The sequence below is a fragment of the Pollachius pollachius genome (genome assembly GCF_949987615.1).
Source record: "Pollachius pollachius genome assembly, contig: scaffold_414, whole genome shotgun sequence".
Lineage (NCBI taxonomy): Eukaryota > Metazoa > Chordata > Actinopteri > Gadiformes > Gadidae > Pollachius > Pollachius pollachius.
In genome coordinates, this window is record NW_027641620.1 from 435 (window position 1) to 15,481 (window position 15,047).

The window sequence follows — 15,047 nt, forward strand, 5'->3', positions numbered from 1 at the left end:
CCTCCTCTAATTGACTTTAGTCTCTAATCGATGGCTCTGCTATGGGGGCCAACATATTCATTAAAAGGACCATCTGCTGATTAAATTATATCGATTAGGGGAGTATAATTAAGATAAGCAAAAAAGGGTTGCTTTGCTTTCAACAAGGGCTGCTACCCTTCACAACAAGGGCTGAGATAGGGGATAAATAAATGTCTGTGTGTGTATATATATATATATATATATATATATTTATATATACACGTACATATTTTTTATTTATAATTTTTTATATTTCATTTTATTTATATATTTATATATATACACTTATATAGATATATTTTATATATATATATATATATATATATATATATATATATATATATATATATATATATATATATATATAAGCATGGCCTGTCAGTTGTGTACCTTGCTCCTTCAGGGAGGACCCATGGCGGTGCCGGTGCCGAACCGGTTCCAGGCGGTGCAGTTGTATCTCAGCTGGAAGTCCTGCGCCAGCGTCTCGGAGATGACCAGGGACGAGATGACCCCCTGGCCGCTGCTCACCGTCTGCACGGAGAACCTGCCGGAGTCCCGGAGGACAGGCTGACATCTCCAAACGTCCACACCTGGAGGTAGAGGAGGAGGAGGAGAGACCATAAAGATATGCTCGCTTTGTTATCCCTCAGCGCAAAAATGAAGAGCAAAGCTTTTCTGTGTTCTGGCTGGCTTCTGACTGAACACAGGTCTTTTGTTCTCGGTGGTTCTCTCTCTCTCTCTGGTTCTGGCCTCTCTCTACCTCTCTCGCCCTGGGTGGACTAAGCTCCCAGGCTCTGTCCAAGCTTTGAGAGCAGAGGCAGGGCTACAAGGTGAGGCTGTGGAGCCTAGAGACAGTACTGCAGTGAGAGGCTGGGGGGACTAGAGACAGAGCTACAGTGTGAGGCTGTGGACAGTAGAGGCTGAGCTACAGCATGAGGCAGGGGAAACTAGAGACAGAGCTACAGTGTGAGGCTGGGGAGAGAAGAGACAGTACTGCAGTGAGAGGCTGGGGAGACTAGAGACAGAGCTACAGTGTGAGGCTGGGGGACTAGAGACAGAGCTACAGTGTGAGGCTGGGGGACTAGAGACAGAGCTACAGTGTGAGGCTGTGGACAGTAGAGGCTGAGCTACAGCATGAGGCAGGGGGAAACTAGATACAGAGCTACAGTGTGAGGCTGGGGGAGAGAAGAGACAGTACTGCAGTGAGAGGCTGGGGAGACTAGAGACAGTACTGCAGTGAGAGGCTGGGGAGGACTAGAGGCTGGGGAGAGTAGAGACAGACCTACAGTATGAGGCTGGGGAGACAGGGGGGAGTAGAGACAGTACTGCAGTGAGAGGCAGGGGAGACTAGAGGCAGGGGAGACTAGAGGCAGAGCTACAGTGTGAGGCTGGGGAGAATAGAGACAGTACTGCAGTGAGAGGCTGGGGAGACTAGAGGCAGGGGAGACACTAGAGGCAGAGCTACAGTGTGAGGCTGGGGAGAATAGAGACAGTACTGCAGTGAGAGGCTCATCTCCAGCATGCCACCTTGTGTCTCACTCCTCCTCAGACCCTCATTATCCACTCCCTGCTCCGCCTGCGCTCAGCGGTTCACCGGGTCAGCTGACTGATGCCTGATGGACCTCTAATTGAACACCCCCCCCATCCCCCGACACCTCCTTCTCTTGCCTCCCTGGAGTAGCTGTGCTTAGGTAGGTGTGTGAGTGTTTTTGTGTATGTGTGTGAATGAGTGTGAGTGTTTGTGAGAGAGAGTTGTGTTAATGCATGTGCGCCTGCATCTGTTTCTTAGTGTAAGAGGTGGATGGGTTAGGTGTGGGGGAGGGTGATGAGAGAGAGAGAGAGAGAGAGAGAGAGAGAGAGAGAGAGAGAGAGAGAGAGAGAGAGATGAGAGAGAGAGAGAGAGAGAGAGAGAGAGAGAGAGAGAGAGAGAGAGAGAGAGAGAGAGAGAGAGAGAGAGAGAGAGAGAGAGAGAGCGTCTGACGTACTATCTTATCAGGAGGCGGGCTGCTGCCCACCACACACTCCAGCTTGCCCTTGGCGTGTTTGGCGGCGTGCTGGGTGGCGTCGGCCGTGATGATGGGCGGACCTGGAGGGAGGCGGGAGGAGAACGCAGCGTTGAGAAAACCGCCTCTTTGTGCGTCTGCACCGAGCAGGAACAAACACATGCACAATCTACCGAGCAGGAAGACACACACACACACACACACACACACACACACACACACACACACACACACCACACACACACACACACACACACTAACACTCCACAGAGCAGGAAGACACACACACACACACACGCCACACACACACTCCATCGAGCACACACAAACAAACACACTCTCTACCAAGCAGGAAGACACACACTCCACCGAGCAGGAGGCGGTCCCGGCGACGGGCGCGGGGGCGTGTCTCACCGTTGACGGTCAGCGCCACGTCCCTCTCGGCCACGCCGATGCGCGGCACGATGGCCTTGCAGGTGTAGGTGCCGGCGTCCTCCTGGGTGACGGCCTTCAGCTGCAGGGTGTTCCCGTTGCTCAGCACCTGAGGAGACGGAGACGGAGCCGGCGTTAACGGGAGGCACCGGGGGCCATTAGGGCGGTGGACCTCGTTGGGCGGCGGGCGGCGGCGATGGCGCCGGTTGGCCCCGAGGTGGGCCGGCCCCTGACAACCGCCGCCGCCGGTGGCTCGGCTGTAATCTCATTGCAGGGAGATTTAATCACGGCGTCAGCGCCCCGACCCCCCCCGCCCTGCCGCTGGGGAGATTGTTGTAATTAAACAGAGGGGACGGACGCCAGTGTTTGTGGCGTGCGTGGGCCTGGGAGCCCGGGAGCTCAGGGCTGGGGCCCGCCGCCCGCTCCTCCACCCATTGATCCGGCCCTTCCATCAAGCTGTGATTAATCCATTTACTCCACCCTCCACACCCACACACACCCGCGCGCACACGCCCATGCGTAGACGCACGCACACACACATAGGCGCACGCATGCGAGCACACATGCAAGCATGCACGCGAGAACACATACACACACACACACACACACACACGGACACACACATTGTCACAAACGCACACACACCCACACACACACCACCCTCCTCCTCTGCCTACTCCTCCATCTTCATCTTGGTTATTTATTTCAACACACTCTTAGAGTAACCCGATTAATCCATTACTCATAGTGCGTCGGATTAGGAAACGGGCAGAGTGGGTGCAGGCTGGCCTGAAAGGTTTTCTAGAGATGACATCATCGCTTGCACTGTCCTACTCTTTACGGCTCCCACGTGTTTTTTTTTTACAAAATGGCCGGAGAAATCCGATTAGCAGCCAGGAGAGGAAAATCCCGGGAGATTCCCCTTCATTTTTTTAAACACGCTGCAAAAAGCTGAATACTTTTACCCAGATTATTTTTGCGGAAAAGGTTTGGAAAACCACACGTTGGTGCCTTCCCGTTAAATTGGCTTAAGGAAAGGGATACGAGAGTTCATGCGAGGGGCTTTGTGATGCTTGACAAGAAACAAGTGCCACTGTGGAGGAACGGGGAGGCACAGGAACCATAATTGCTACTCAGAGTCTTAGTCTCAGCTGAAATGATATGTTGATTGATTGGCTGGCCTGCTGACTGACAGACTGTATTAGCGCTGCTGTTGGTCTCCCACGTGCTGTGCCCGACTATCAGACACTACTGCTGAAACTGTGCGACTCCGACAGGGTCGAAAGTGGCCAGTGGTAGACAACATATTCCTGGGGGACTCTGTTGAGCAGAGAGGCGTGAGGATTCTGGGTGAGGGAGGCTGGTGTGAAGAGGAGGTGTGATGGATTCAGGCTGCGTGTAGGGACATTGTGGTGTTGACGTGTTTTCCAAGAGAAGTTTCCTTACCACGCCGGAGCCCTGTTTGGTCCAGGCCAGAGTCAAGGGGGGGTTCCCGGTCCAGGCGCAGGTGAAGGCCGCGTCCATGCCCGTGTCCACCGCCATGGGCTTGGGCTCCGAAAGCAGCCTGGGGCCGACTGGAAAGCGGGAGAAACATCATCATGACTCTCGTGCACCCACTGAAACATTCACCCGTGATATCAATACAACAATATACAGGGGGGTCTGGGGGTTAGGCTATGCAGAGTCTGGGTAAACTCTGAAAAAGTGAGTCTTGAGTCATTTGCGGATACTGGTGAGCGAGTGAGCCATGAAGGTGCGGATCCTTTCTGAGGCCGTCTAAACTAATGATAAGCTTACATTGTACATCCACCAGGGTGCTGACGTTGGTGCTGCCCACCGAGTTGGACACCTCGCAGGACACGGGGTCCGTGAAGTAGGAGTAGTCCACGGTCACCTCCAGGCTGTCTCCGTTGGCCTCCGCAATGGGCACCCCTCCTTTGGACCACCTGTCCACGGGGAGACATCGTGTTAGCACATGCCGGGCCGGGTCAACACAAGGAAACTTACAGACCGAATCTTCATGAACACCCTTTCAGGGTGAGATGTTCTTTGGAGTCTAACCCGGCGACAATATGTCAGGGTTAGATGTTTTCAGTTCCCAAACTGCTAGAAGTCTACTCAATGAATTCACACATTCAATGCTTAAGTACTGAGGTTCATTGAGTTTATCTGAGCAGTGGTGTGACTGCGTGGGCACGGGTGAGCTGAAGAAGATTAATTGGAAGAGGGGTCGGAGGGGTGGCCGGGTGCCTACCTGTATCCAGTGATCTCCGGATTGGCTGAGGCGGAGCAGATGAAGAGGACCTTGGAGCCTTCTGTGACCGTCTGGGGCTGGACGGACAGCGTCACCGACGGGGGGTCTGCGCACAGAGAAACACGCGGCGGGGAAATGAGTGCGGTGTAGGGGAACGGCTCACCTCCGTGTCTCACAGGTCGCCGAGGAGACGGGCGGCGCCAGTCCTTTACTATTCCTGACGGGGCCCCTGTGAAGCCGTTCAACCGGAGCTGTTCTAATACCGATAATATACCGCCGTACTGTTCTCGCTGTGTTACGTGTGCGGCGGCTCGCTGCTTCATTTGCTGCCCTTCACTTTCTGAACCGCTCTGTCCTGAGAATAATGAACGCAGTGATAGAACTCTCGTTTTTTTTTCTTTTTTACAATTAAAATGTAAATGTGGTCAGCGGGGTCTACCTAGTGGGACTCTGTATGTAACGGTCTCTTCATATGCAAACGCTCTCTGCCGTACTATGGATGACCCTGTACATGTCTGGCTGTCTTCTTCGGGGGGAGGTACTCACGCTGGACGTTGATGGTGACGGAGGTCTGGCGGCCGGCTGGGGCGGCGGGGTTCAGGACCCGGCAGGTGTAGGTCCGCCCCGAGTCGCGGTCCTCGGGGACCATGGGCAGCATGCTGACGGCCAGCTCGCGCTTCTTGTCCTCCATCAGCGTCTGGTGGAGGTAAACGAATACATTGGTCAGGGTTAGATGATTGGATGAGTTAACTGAACACCAGAGGTCAGGGTTAGATGTGTGTTGGAGGTAAGAGCTGAGAATAGTTCAGGGTTGGATGATTGTTCGAAATAACCGTTGACAATATGTCAGTGCTAGATGTTTGTTGGAATTAACCGCCAACAATAGGTCAGAGATGGAGATGTTTGTCAAAGGTGGCCATCTACAGTAAGCCAGAGCTTGATGTTTGGGGGCAACAGCCCACAGTAAGCCAGAGCTTGATGTACTCTAGAGATAACCACACCTAGTTAGTCAGGGTTGGAGTGCTGCCGGTGCTAGCAGTAGCTTGATGTTTGCCCGAGGTAGCATTTCGTCAGGGCTAGGTGTCGTATTCGTTCAAAGCGGCGGAACGATCCTGCGGAACTGGAACAGCCCCTACACGGTGACGGTGGAGGGGCGCTTTAATCCAGCGCCGCGGCGGCAGAGAGGCTGCGTCGGGTGATAACCTCGTCCCGGAATGTCTCTCCCGTGACGCTGCCGCTCTTATGTTCCTCGCGTGTGAGGCGTATAAATCGCCATCCAGTTGGTTGGCGGTTAAATCAGGTATTTTATGGGGCCGCTCGCTCTGTCAGCGATCCCTGTTTGCCATCATCTTTTAAATCTATTTACTGCCCGCAGGAATCAATAGGCCTAAGTGACAAAAAGGTGTCTATCCTTAAGATATGGTCCGCCGCTTTTATCTGTCACGCAACTGTCACACACGCATGCAGGCGCACGCACACACGCATATACACAGACGTGCGCGCAGACACATGCACGCCGCACACACACACACACACACACACATCGCCGCACATGTTTGCGGGCACATCCACACACACACATTCAACTTGCACACACACACACACACACATAAAATACACCCAAAACTCGTAGGAGCATGGACATTGCAGCAATCCATGTGTGTGTCTGTGTTTCAGGCTGGTCCATTGATGGTGGGGTGGGGGAGTAAAGAGAGCGGGGATGGGCAAGCGGGGGGATGGAGGGCGGTGGGAGCAGGGGGGCAGGCTGAGTCCATTCCCCGGATGACCAAATCAATGCAGCAGGCTTCACTTCCTCAGCCAAACACACAAAAAGCATCTTTATGCTCCGGATCGAACCGCATCACTCCCTGTCACCAGGCTGGCCTTGGCCAAGCACTTTAACCCCCCTGCACCCACCCCCCCGCCCCGACACACAAACACACACACACTCACTTACACACCCACACCCCCACCCAGCACACAAATAGACACACACACAGTCTAAGACACACATACACACACATAGACACACACACATAATGTGGCACTATTGATGTTTCTACTTAAAAGCTTCCCCTTTTCTGCTCACACTGGGTTCTTGCAAGTGTTCTTCGTTCCCAATTTCCTCTACCACCACCTCCTCTTCCTCCCTCCTACTCCTTCTCCTCCTCCCTCCTGCTGCCTTCTCCTGCCTCCTACTCTCCTCCTCCTCCCTCCTCCACCTCCTCCCTCTAACCACCTCCTCCCACCTCCTCTTCCTTCCTGCAACTCTCCTCCTTCTCCTCCTCCTCTTACTCCCCACCTCCCCTCCCTCCTCCATCACCACCTCCTCCTCCACCAACCTCTCCTCCTCCTCCCTCCTACTCTCCTCCCCCCCTCCCCCTCTCCTGCAGCGCTCCTTTTAAACGCGGCGTTTAGCGGCGCTTAGCGTGGTCAGGGACCGTGACAAATGTGACACTTTCCCGGCTGGCTCACGCTCGGCTGCCCCCCCCGCTGTGCGGCGTGCCTCCGCCCGTACGGAGCTCTCGCCCCGGTGGAGCTCTGCCCTGCTCCACTTATGCTGCTGTGGCGGCCCCAGCACAGCCCCCCCACAGCAGAGAGAGCCTGTGTGGGGCTCGGGGGGGGGGGGGGGGGGGTAAGGGGGGGGCAGGGCGGCTGCTAGTGAGACAGGAGCGAGCGAGAGCGGGGTGGGAGGGAGGGAGGGAGAGGGGGAGGAGGTGGTCTTGTTGGCGGGTTGGTTGGTGGTGAGGAAACGGTTTTGGGCACGGGGGGGGGAGAGGAGGGAGGGAGAGGAGGGAGGGAGAGGAGGGAGGGAGGGAGGGAGAGAGGGAGGGAGGGGAGACTGCGGAGAAAGGTAGTGAGTGAGAGAACCCCAGCGAATCACGAGAGGAACAAAGGAAACTATGGTGGTGGCAAACAACAGGAGGAACGGGGAAATAGGAGGGATAGACGGATACTGAGACGGGGAAAAAGGGAGAGCTTGAGAGGGATGGAATGTAGTACAGTGGCATATCAAAGGGTATGCTACAGTTTTGTTTTCATTTCACACTTGCTTTGGCAATGTGAACGTGTAATGTAAATCTATGTTTCCCATGCCAATAAAGCCATCCTGGATTGAATTGAATTTAAATTGATATAGAGCGAGAGAGAGAGAGATGGAGAGAGGGAGAGAGAGGGAGAAAGATGGAGAGAGAGGGATAGAGAAAGATAACCATACCCTCCGAGTGAAACTGAGCTCATGTAATAGTTGAGCCTGGTATTTAGTCTTGCTGCTGCTGTAGGGCTCTGCATGTGTGTGTGTGTGCTTGGAGGCTGAGTATGGGTATGTGTGTGTGTGTGTGTGTGTGTGTATGGTTAGGTGTGTTTGTGTGTGTGCATTAGTCTGATGCATATGGGTGTGTAGTTGCATGTGTGTGTGTGTGTATAGGTCTGTATGTGTGTATTTTTGGGTATGTGTGTGTGTTTGTGTGTGCGTTCATTAGTCTGATGCATGTGTGGTTGGGTGTGTGTGTATGTGCGTGCAATGTGTTCCCTCCTCCTACCTTAGAGTAGATGGCGCTCTCCATGACCTCTCCGTCGCGGTACCAGGTGATCTCCGCCGCCGGCTTGGCTCCAGACGCTCTGCAGGTGAGGTTGTGGGGCGCGTGGGCCTTCAGCCGCACCACGGGACCCCCGTCCACCACGGGGTCTCCGGGAGGAACTACGCCCCAAAACAGACAAACAGGCATTAGCGCCACGGAGAGGGGAGGAGGAGGGAGGCGGGGGGAGTCTGGCCCGGGGCCAGGAAGAGAGGCGTCCTCGCCGTGGCAGAGCTGTATCGAGTTAGCTCGTCGCCATGGCATCAGCAGAAGGGAGGAAAAAACAATATTCCAGCCCCCTTTTTTTTTCTGTTTGTGCAACAAGATGTTAGAGAGTGGTAAAAGGAGCAGGAGGCAGTTTACTGTGAAGGAACACACGGCACCTCGAACCTATTCCATTTGCTTCCCTGGGACCCCGACATTATTACTCTATTTACTCCCTTACTGGTGCGGCTGATGTTTCATTTCATTGCTTATTTGTTAGTTTATTTGCATGGTTTTGCACACGGCCCCCCCCCCCCCCCCCCCCCCATGCCGATGAAGGCGTCCCGGCTGCCGTCCAATAAGGCGAGGCGTAAACACGGGGGGCTCGGACTGGCCTTTCCCGCTCCCTCCACCAAACCAATTTCTCCGTGTATCTGAATTGTCAGAGGTCCTTCCGCTGCGCCGCGCGCCGCTAATGGAATCCGAGCGCTCGGTGATTTTAATTTCCAGACCGATTCCCCTGACTGCTCTCCCGGCGCTCGCTCCTTTCACTGCTGGATTGCTTTGGTCTCATCCGGCCATGTTGATTTACACACACACACGCACACGCACACACACACACACACACACAGGCACGCACACACACACACACACACACACACACACACACACACACACACACACACACACACAGACTCAGACAATAACAATATACAACAAGCCACCTTGTTACAGAGCTCATTCGAGCCCATCGCCCTCCTCCTGCTGTCTGTCTGTCTGTTTGGGAGCACTGTGCCTGATTCATTCTGCTCCTGCCTGGCAGATGTGGCGACGGGGTTTGAGCGGTCCACCGTGCGAGGGACACCGTGGTGTTGTTGTCGTTACCGTTGATGAGCACACTGCACTACGCTTTGCTGCTATCGCTAATGAACCTCTTTAATTAGATACACCTTTCTTAAAATACCTTGATATTATTAAAAGAATAACAATATTATTATATATTTTTGATAATATTTTAATTATATTATGATGTATGATATTATAATTGTTACATGATATCAGAGCTTAAACTTTGACGTCACTCCTTTGTCTAAGCGTCACAAACCCGTTACCCTTTTTAGTCTCAGGCAGGCTCTCTCATTAAGCAAGCTAACAAGCTAACAAGCGGATACTATTTAAGCTAACAGGCAGATACTATTAAATATGCCCAGAGGTGGACATCATTTTAAGCTCTGTTCTGTCAGACCTCAGAGTCTCTTATCCCATCCTTTGCTCAGATTCAGATTTCTGGTTAACAAGCAAAAGGAAATTCACCCGGACGCTACGAGAAGAGCCGTGTGGTGTCATTCCACCACCCGCCACTAGGTGCCAGCAGTGCCTCTCCAACTCTGATCCCCACAAGACCTGCTCTCCGCCTCAACCCCTCCGCCGCTACCGTCACCCTCCACCCCCGCTCTCCATCACCTCCCACCCCGACGTCTAAGCGAATATGTAGATCACTCACATCACGTTAATGTAAAAGTCGCCTTCTGTTTGACAATTTCTATGGCGCACAGAAAAATGTGCAAAGTGTGCAAACCTTGACTTTTAAACGACTGCGGAAATAATTTGTGGCTGTGGCTGCAGCTTTTCAACCCTCCTACTTCAACTCTATGGTCTCACACCTACAGTCTCACATCTCCTTTCTCACATCTAAAGTCTCACATCTCCTGTTTAACACTCCTACTCCACATCTCCTACTCCACATCTCCTGTCTCACGTCTCCCGTCTCACACCTGTCTTCCCGGTTAAAGCAAGCAGGAGATGTCTCTTCCTCTTGAACCATCTGCTGCCATCCACTCTCCTGTACGTGCAGTAACACAACAGCAGTATACTACACTACACTCGTATACTACAGACGTACACTATACTGTACGCCTACAGTACATACGCATACTCTGCATGTCTCCAGGGCAAGAGTAACAGCATGTACGGCCTCACTTCGATTTATTAGTAATTTATCGTTTCAGAAATGCAAAAACATTCGGTCATAGTGGCAGGTTTGTGGAGCGTGTTTTATCCGTGCTGTCGATCACATGTTTTATATGCTGAGTGTGTGCGTGCGTACGTGCGTGCGTGTTTGTGTGTGTGTGTGTGTGCGGGTGCACGTGCACATGTGTATGTGTAAGCGTGTGTGTGTTTGTGTGTGTGTGTGTGTGCGTGTGAGTGCTTGTTTGCGTGTGTGTGTGTTCATATGTGTGTGTGTGCGTGTGCGTGCGTTCGTGTGTGTGTTTGTGTGCATGTATGCGTGCGTGTGCCTGTGTATGTATGTCTTTCTGTGCGTGTGTGTGTGTGTGTGTGTGCCCGTGTATGCACGCTTTTGTGTGCGTGTGTGTGCGTATGTGTGTGCATTACCTAGCACGGTTAGCTTGGCGCGGTGCGAGCGCAGCGCTGCCTGGGTCGCCTGACACTCGTACGCGGCGTCGTCGGCCAGCTCGGCGGCGTCGATCTGCAGGCTGTGCTCTCCTGATAGAGGGTCGCCCAGCAGGGAGTAGCGGATCCAGCCTGGGAGCAGAGAGCCAGAGAGTCAACACACACACGCACACACACACACACATATACGGTACTGCCCTTATATAGCACCGTGACAGGGAACAGCCTGGGAAAAGTGCACCGACTTGAGAGCCACACACAAAGGAGAGGGTAGTGTGGCCTGTTAGCACTGCTGATGAACGCACACACTGAGACGCACACTCAGGCACACACACACTCGGCACCAAACACACACACACACACACAGACGTATAAACACAAGCACACACACAGGCATACACACATGTACTTGCACACACACAGGCACGCGCACACACAAACGCACACACCAAGACATACACACACTGACACAGGCGTACACACACAAGCACACAGACAGGCACACACTCACAGTCACGCACACGCTGACACACACACAAGCATACACACACTTCGCACAAAGGCACAGACACACACAGACATGTACACACACTCAGGCACACACGCACATACACACAAGCAGACAAAGGTACTCACACACACACACGCACACACACACAGGCACACATCCCGGTTGCGTTGTCTTTGCCAACAGCTTTAAAGCTGGTGGCTGCGACATGCTGTCCTTTAAACCCGGACACGATAACAACGGCGTGCCTAAGGTCATGATTCTGCCCGCCTGCTTTCTCGTTGGCCACACATTTAAATGTCAACGTGTGACACAAGTCAATTGATTATCCACCTTTTTTACCAAACCCTCAAAATGCTAAACAACAAATTAAAAGGCCACTGTGTGTGGCAGCAGTATATTTGTTCCCTCACTTTTCATTTGTGTAAAACCCAACCGGTTGACAGAGAGAGAGCAGCCCGCTTTCTAATGAGAGCAGACATTGATCGCCCAAGACAAACAAAGAGAGAAAGTGAAAATAAATCGAAATGTGTTGGTGCTGGTGGCTTGATCTCAAAGCCTCTAGTGGGAGGGTGGATGGTCATGGTGTATGATGGTGGTGGTGTGGTCGGTGGTGTAGGATAGTGGTGGGGTTTAATAGTTGTGGTGTGTTGGTGCTGTGCGACAGTGGGCGGTGGTGAAGTGGGTGGTGTATGATAGTCGGTGGGGCTAAAGTGGGTGGTGTATGATAGTAGTGGTGTTTGACCATGATGCCATAGTGGTTAGTGTATGATAGTGAGGGTGAGTGGGTGGTGTTAAAGTGGGTGGTGTTGTAGCTACCTGGCAGATCTCTTTCTCCACCCAACGCCAGGCCATCCTTGGTCCATTGCACCATCCCCCGATAGCCCACGATCACGCAGGGCAGGGTCACCGATTGGCCGGCCACCACCACCTGGTCCTGGGGCTGCTGGGAGAAGTAGGCAGCATGGGCGGCTGTAGGGAGAGAGGAAAGGACTACGTTAGAAATGGTGGGCTTTGTGAATAAACACATGGAGCTTACTCGGTCCTCAGCCGAGAGCGTATTCACAGGAAGGGAACAGAAACACTCCGAAGGTGCTAGGATGTTCTGTAAACGCGGTGGGGAGAACACGGAGGAAAAGCCCAGAGTGTTCTGGTGGCAGGAGGTGGGTTGGCATGTTTGGAGAAGTGTTTTCAACAGGGGAAGGAATGTCAGCTGCTCCATGACTTATTTAACTCTTTCCCGGGACCATATGGTACCACGCGAGCTGACAGCGAGTGAGCACACTTAGCATGGGGCTGCTCCTTCATGTGCTTTTTGTAAAAATGGATGTTAAACAATCAGAAGTCCATTACAGTCCCCCCGGGGCCGTCCGTTGGAGCCCGACGTCAGCGGAGACACCTGCCGCTGTTCCACCACAGTGTTTAAGTATGGCGCACACTCCAACCCCATTGGCTGGCCCGTCTTCACACACACACACACACACACACACACACACACACACACACACACACACACACACACACACACACACACACACACACACACACACACACACACACACACACACACACACACACACACACACACACACACACACACACGCACAGGCGAGCAGATCCAACTGTTTCTGCCGTGATGCAGAAGATTGGGTATTACAAACCCTGCTGGCTTGAAGACATGGCCGCCCTCCAGAGCAACTAATCCTCTGGGAAGAGGGGGGGGGGGGGGGGGGGAGAGAGAGTGTTTAAAATAAAGAAGCTTGTCTGTTTCTTCCTCTCTCTCTCTCTCTTCCTCTCTCTCTTCCTCTCTCTCTCTCTCTCTCTCTCTTCCTCTCTCTCTCTCTTCCTCTCTCTCTCTCTCTCTCTCTCTCTCTCTCTCTCTTCTCACTTTGTGGCTCAGCAAAGAATGGAAGGGGAAGCGGGGGCTGGCGGGGGGGTGAGAGAGGGTGAGGGGGTGAGGGGGGGAGAAGATAAAGAGGGCTCTATTCAGGCAGTGCTAAGACCTCCCCCCCCCCCCCCCCCCCCCCCCCCCACCCCACCCCACCCTGAAATGCTTCTTTTGGTAGAAGAGCTTAAACAGACCACCCCACCCACCCACCCACCCCCTGAAAGGAGGGCAACATACGGCGGCCAGAGACGGTCCATTGTCCCCCGTCCCCCTGCTTTAATAGGCCTCTTCATTCCCAATCAATCTGCTAAATGCAACTTTAATAGCTTTTCAATAGCCAGCACTGCCCCCCGCCCCACCGAGAGGGGCGCTGAAATTCTCTCTCCCCCCCACCTTTCTCCTCGCTAGCCCCTTTCTCTGAGTTGTCGCCTGGTTTTCTTTCTAAAGGAGTGTAGGATGAGGGTTGGGCGGGGGGGGGCATCTCAATTGTTGGCAGTATTTGTTCCACTCAATTATCCACTTCAACTATGGGTGGGGGGAGGGGGTTGGTTTTAAACCCCGCTCACTACTAGCAGGAGTGTTAACCCGCCTCTCACTCCATCCCACTCACCGTTGACACGACTGCTCACTCCCGCTCACCCCATCCATGACTATTCACTCCCGCTCACTCCATCCACGAGTCTTCACCCCCTCTCACTCCAACCATGACTGTTCACCCCACTCAGTACTAACACGAGTGTTCACCCCTGCTGACTATATCCCGCTCCATCCATCCGCGAGTCTTTACCCCCATTACTCCATCCCTGTGTCCCCGTTTGAAGAGAGCTTAAAATGTTAAGGGAGAAGGGCTAGCTGTACACAAAAGGTGTTTGAACTCATTCAGGTAGATGTGTGTGTGTGTGTGTGTGTGTGTGTGTGTGTGTGTGTTTGTGTGTGTGTGAGAGTGTGTGTGTGCGCGCCGCGCAGCGAGGATCAAAATAGGTCAGTTCCCGGGTATCAACAAGGAGTGAAACATCTTGCAGCTCAGCATCCACACATCAGACAACAACAAGCATCTTCCCGTCAGGCCTTCCACCGCGGTGTTAAATAGCGCGCACCTCTCTCTCTATGTTCATTGCTCTTGTCCTCTTCATCTGCCCCGCGGTTTGGGATTGGCCCTTTCGTGGTTCTTTTTCTATCGCTTGCGACTGTGAACATCGATTACAATTAAATATCTGTAACGTTCACAATCAGTCCTCATTCGCGGCCTGCTCAGATGGATTACATTCGGCAAACTGTTTCGGTCTCACCCACGTAAACATTTCACATGCTCACAGTTTGCAATTAACAGCACGCACACACTCACACACACACTCACACACGCGTGCACACACACACACACACAAACGTATATGTACAGCCATTCAAATACAGAGGAGCGACCGTGTTGAGTGATTCATTGCGTATTAAAAATGCTGAGCTGAACATCTCTGCTGGCTAATGACTCACGACACGTTCCTTAAAGTGCTCCACTGAATTAGACAATTCTATGACGCTGAATTAAGAGCCTAATTACATGAATACATTTCTGACAGAGAGAGAGAGAGAGAGAGAGAGAGAGAGAGAGAGAGAGGGAAGAGAGAGAGAGAGGGGTAAGAATCTATGTTTACTGCAGTGGTGTCAGACACACACATGTACACATATACACACAAATGAACACACACACACGCACGGTGAATGTATTGTCTATTGAAATCGATAAAAGGGA

The 15,047-nt window shown here is 52.8% G+C and overlaps 1 protein-coding gene across 1 annotated transcript; it reads right to left on the bottom strand.

The window, feature by feature from the left end:
- Nucleotides 1-411: 411 nt before the first annotated feature.
- Nucleotides 412-12,381, bottom strand: LOC307091531 (kin of IRRE-like protein 1; the record flags this gene model as incomplete). The annotated part of the gene is given in 12 exon segments (XM_079759168.1): nucleotides 412-430; nucleotides 433-575; nucleotides 578-611; nucleotides 2,007-2,107; nucleotides 2,439-2,565; nucleotides 3,903-4,030; nucleotides 4,254-4,402; nucleotides 4,711-4,816; nucleotides 5,257-5,407; nucleotides 8,253-8,410; nucleotides 10,887-11,036; nucleotides 12,232-12,381. Coding segments are annotated over 12 exon segments (1,321 nt in total), but the record flags the coding sequence as incomplete, so codon positions are not given.
- Between the last annotated feature and the right edge of the window lie 2,666 nt (nucleotides 12,382-15,047).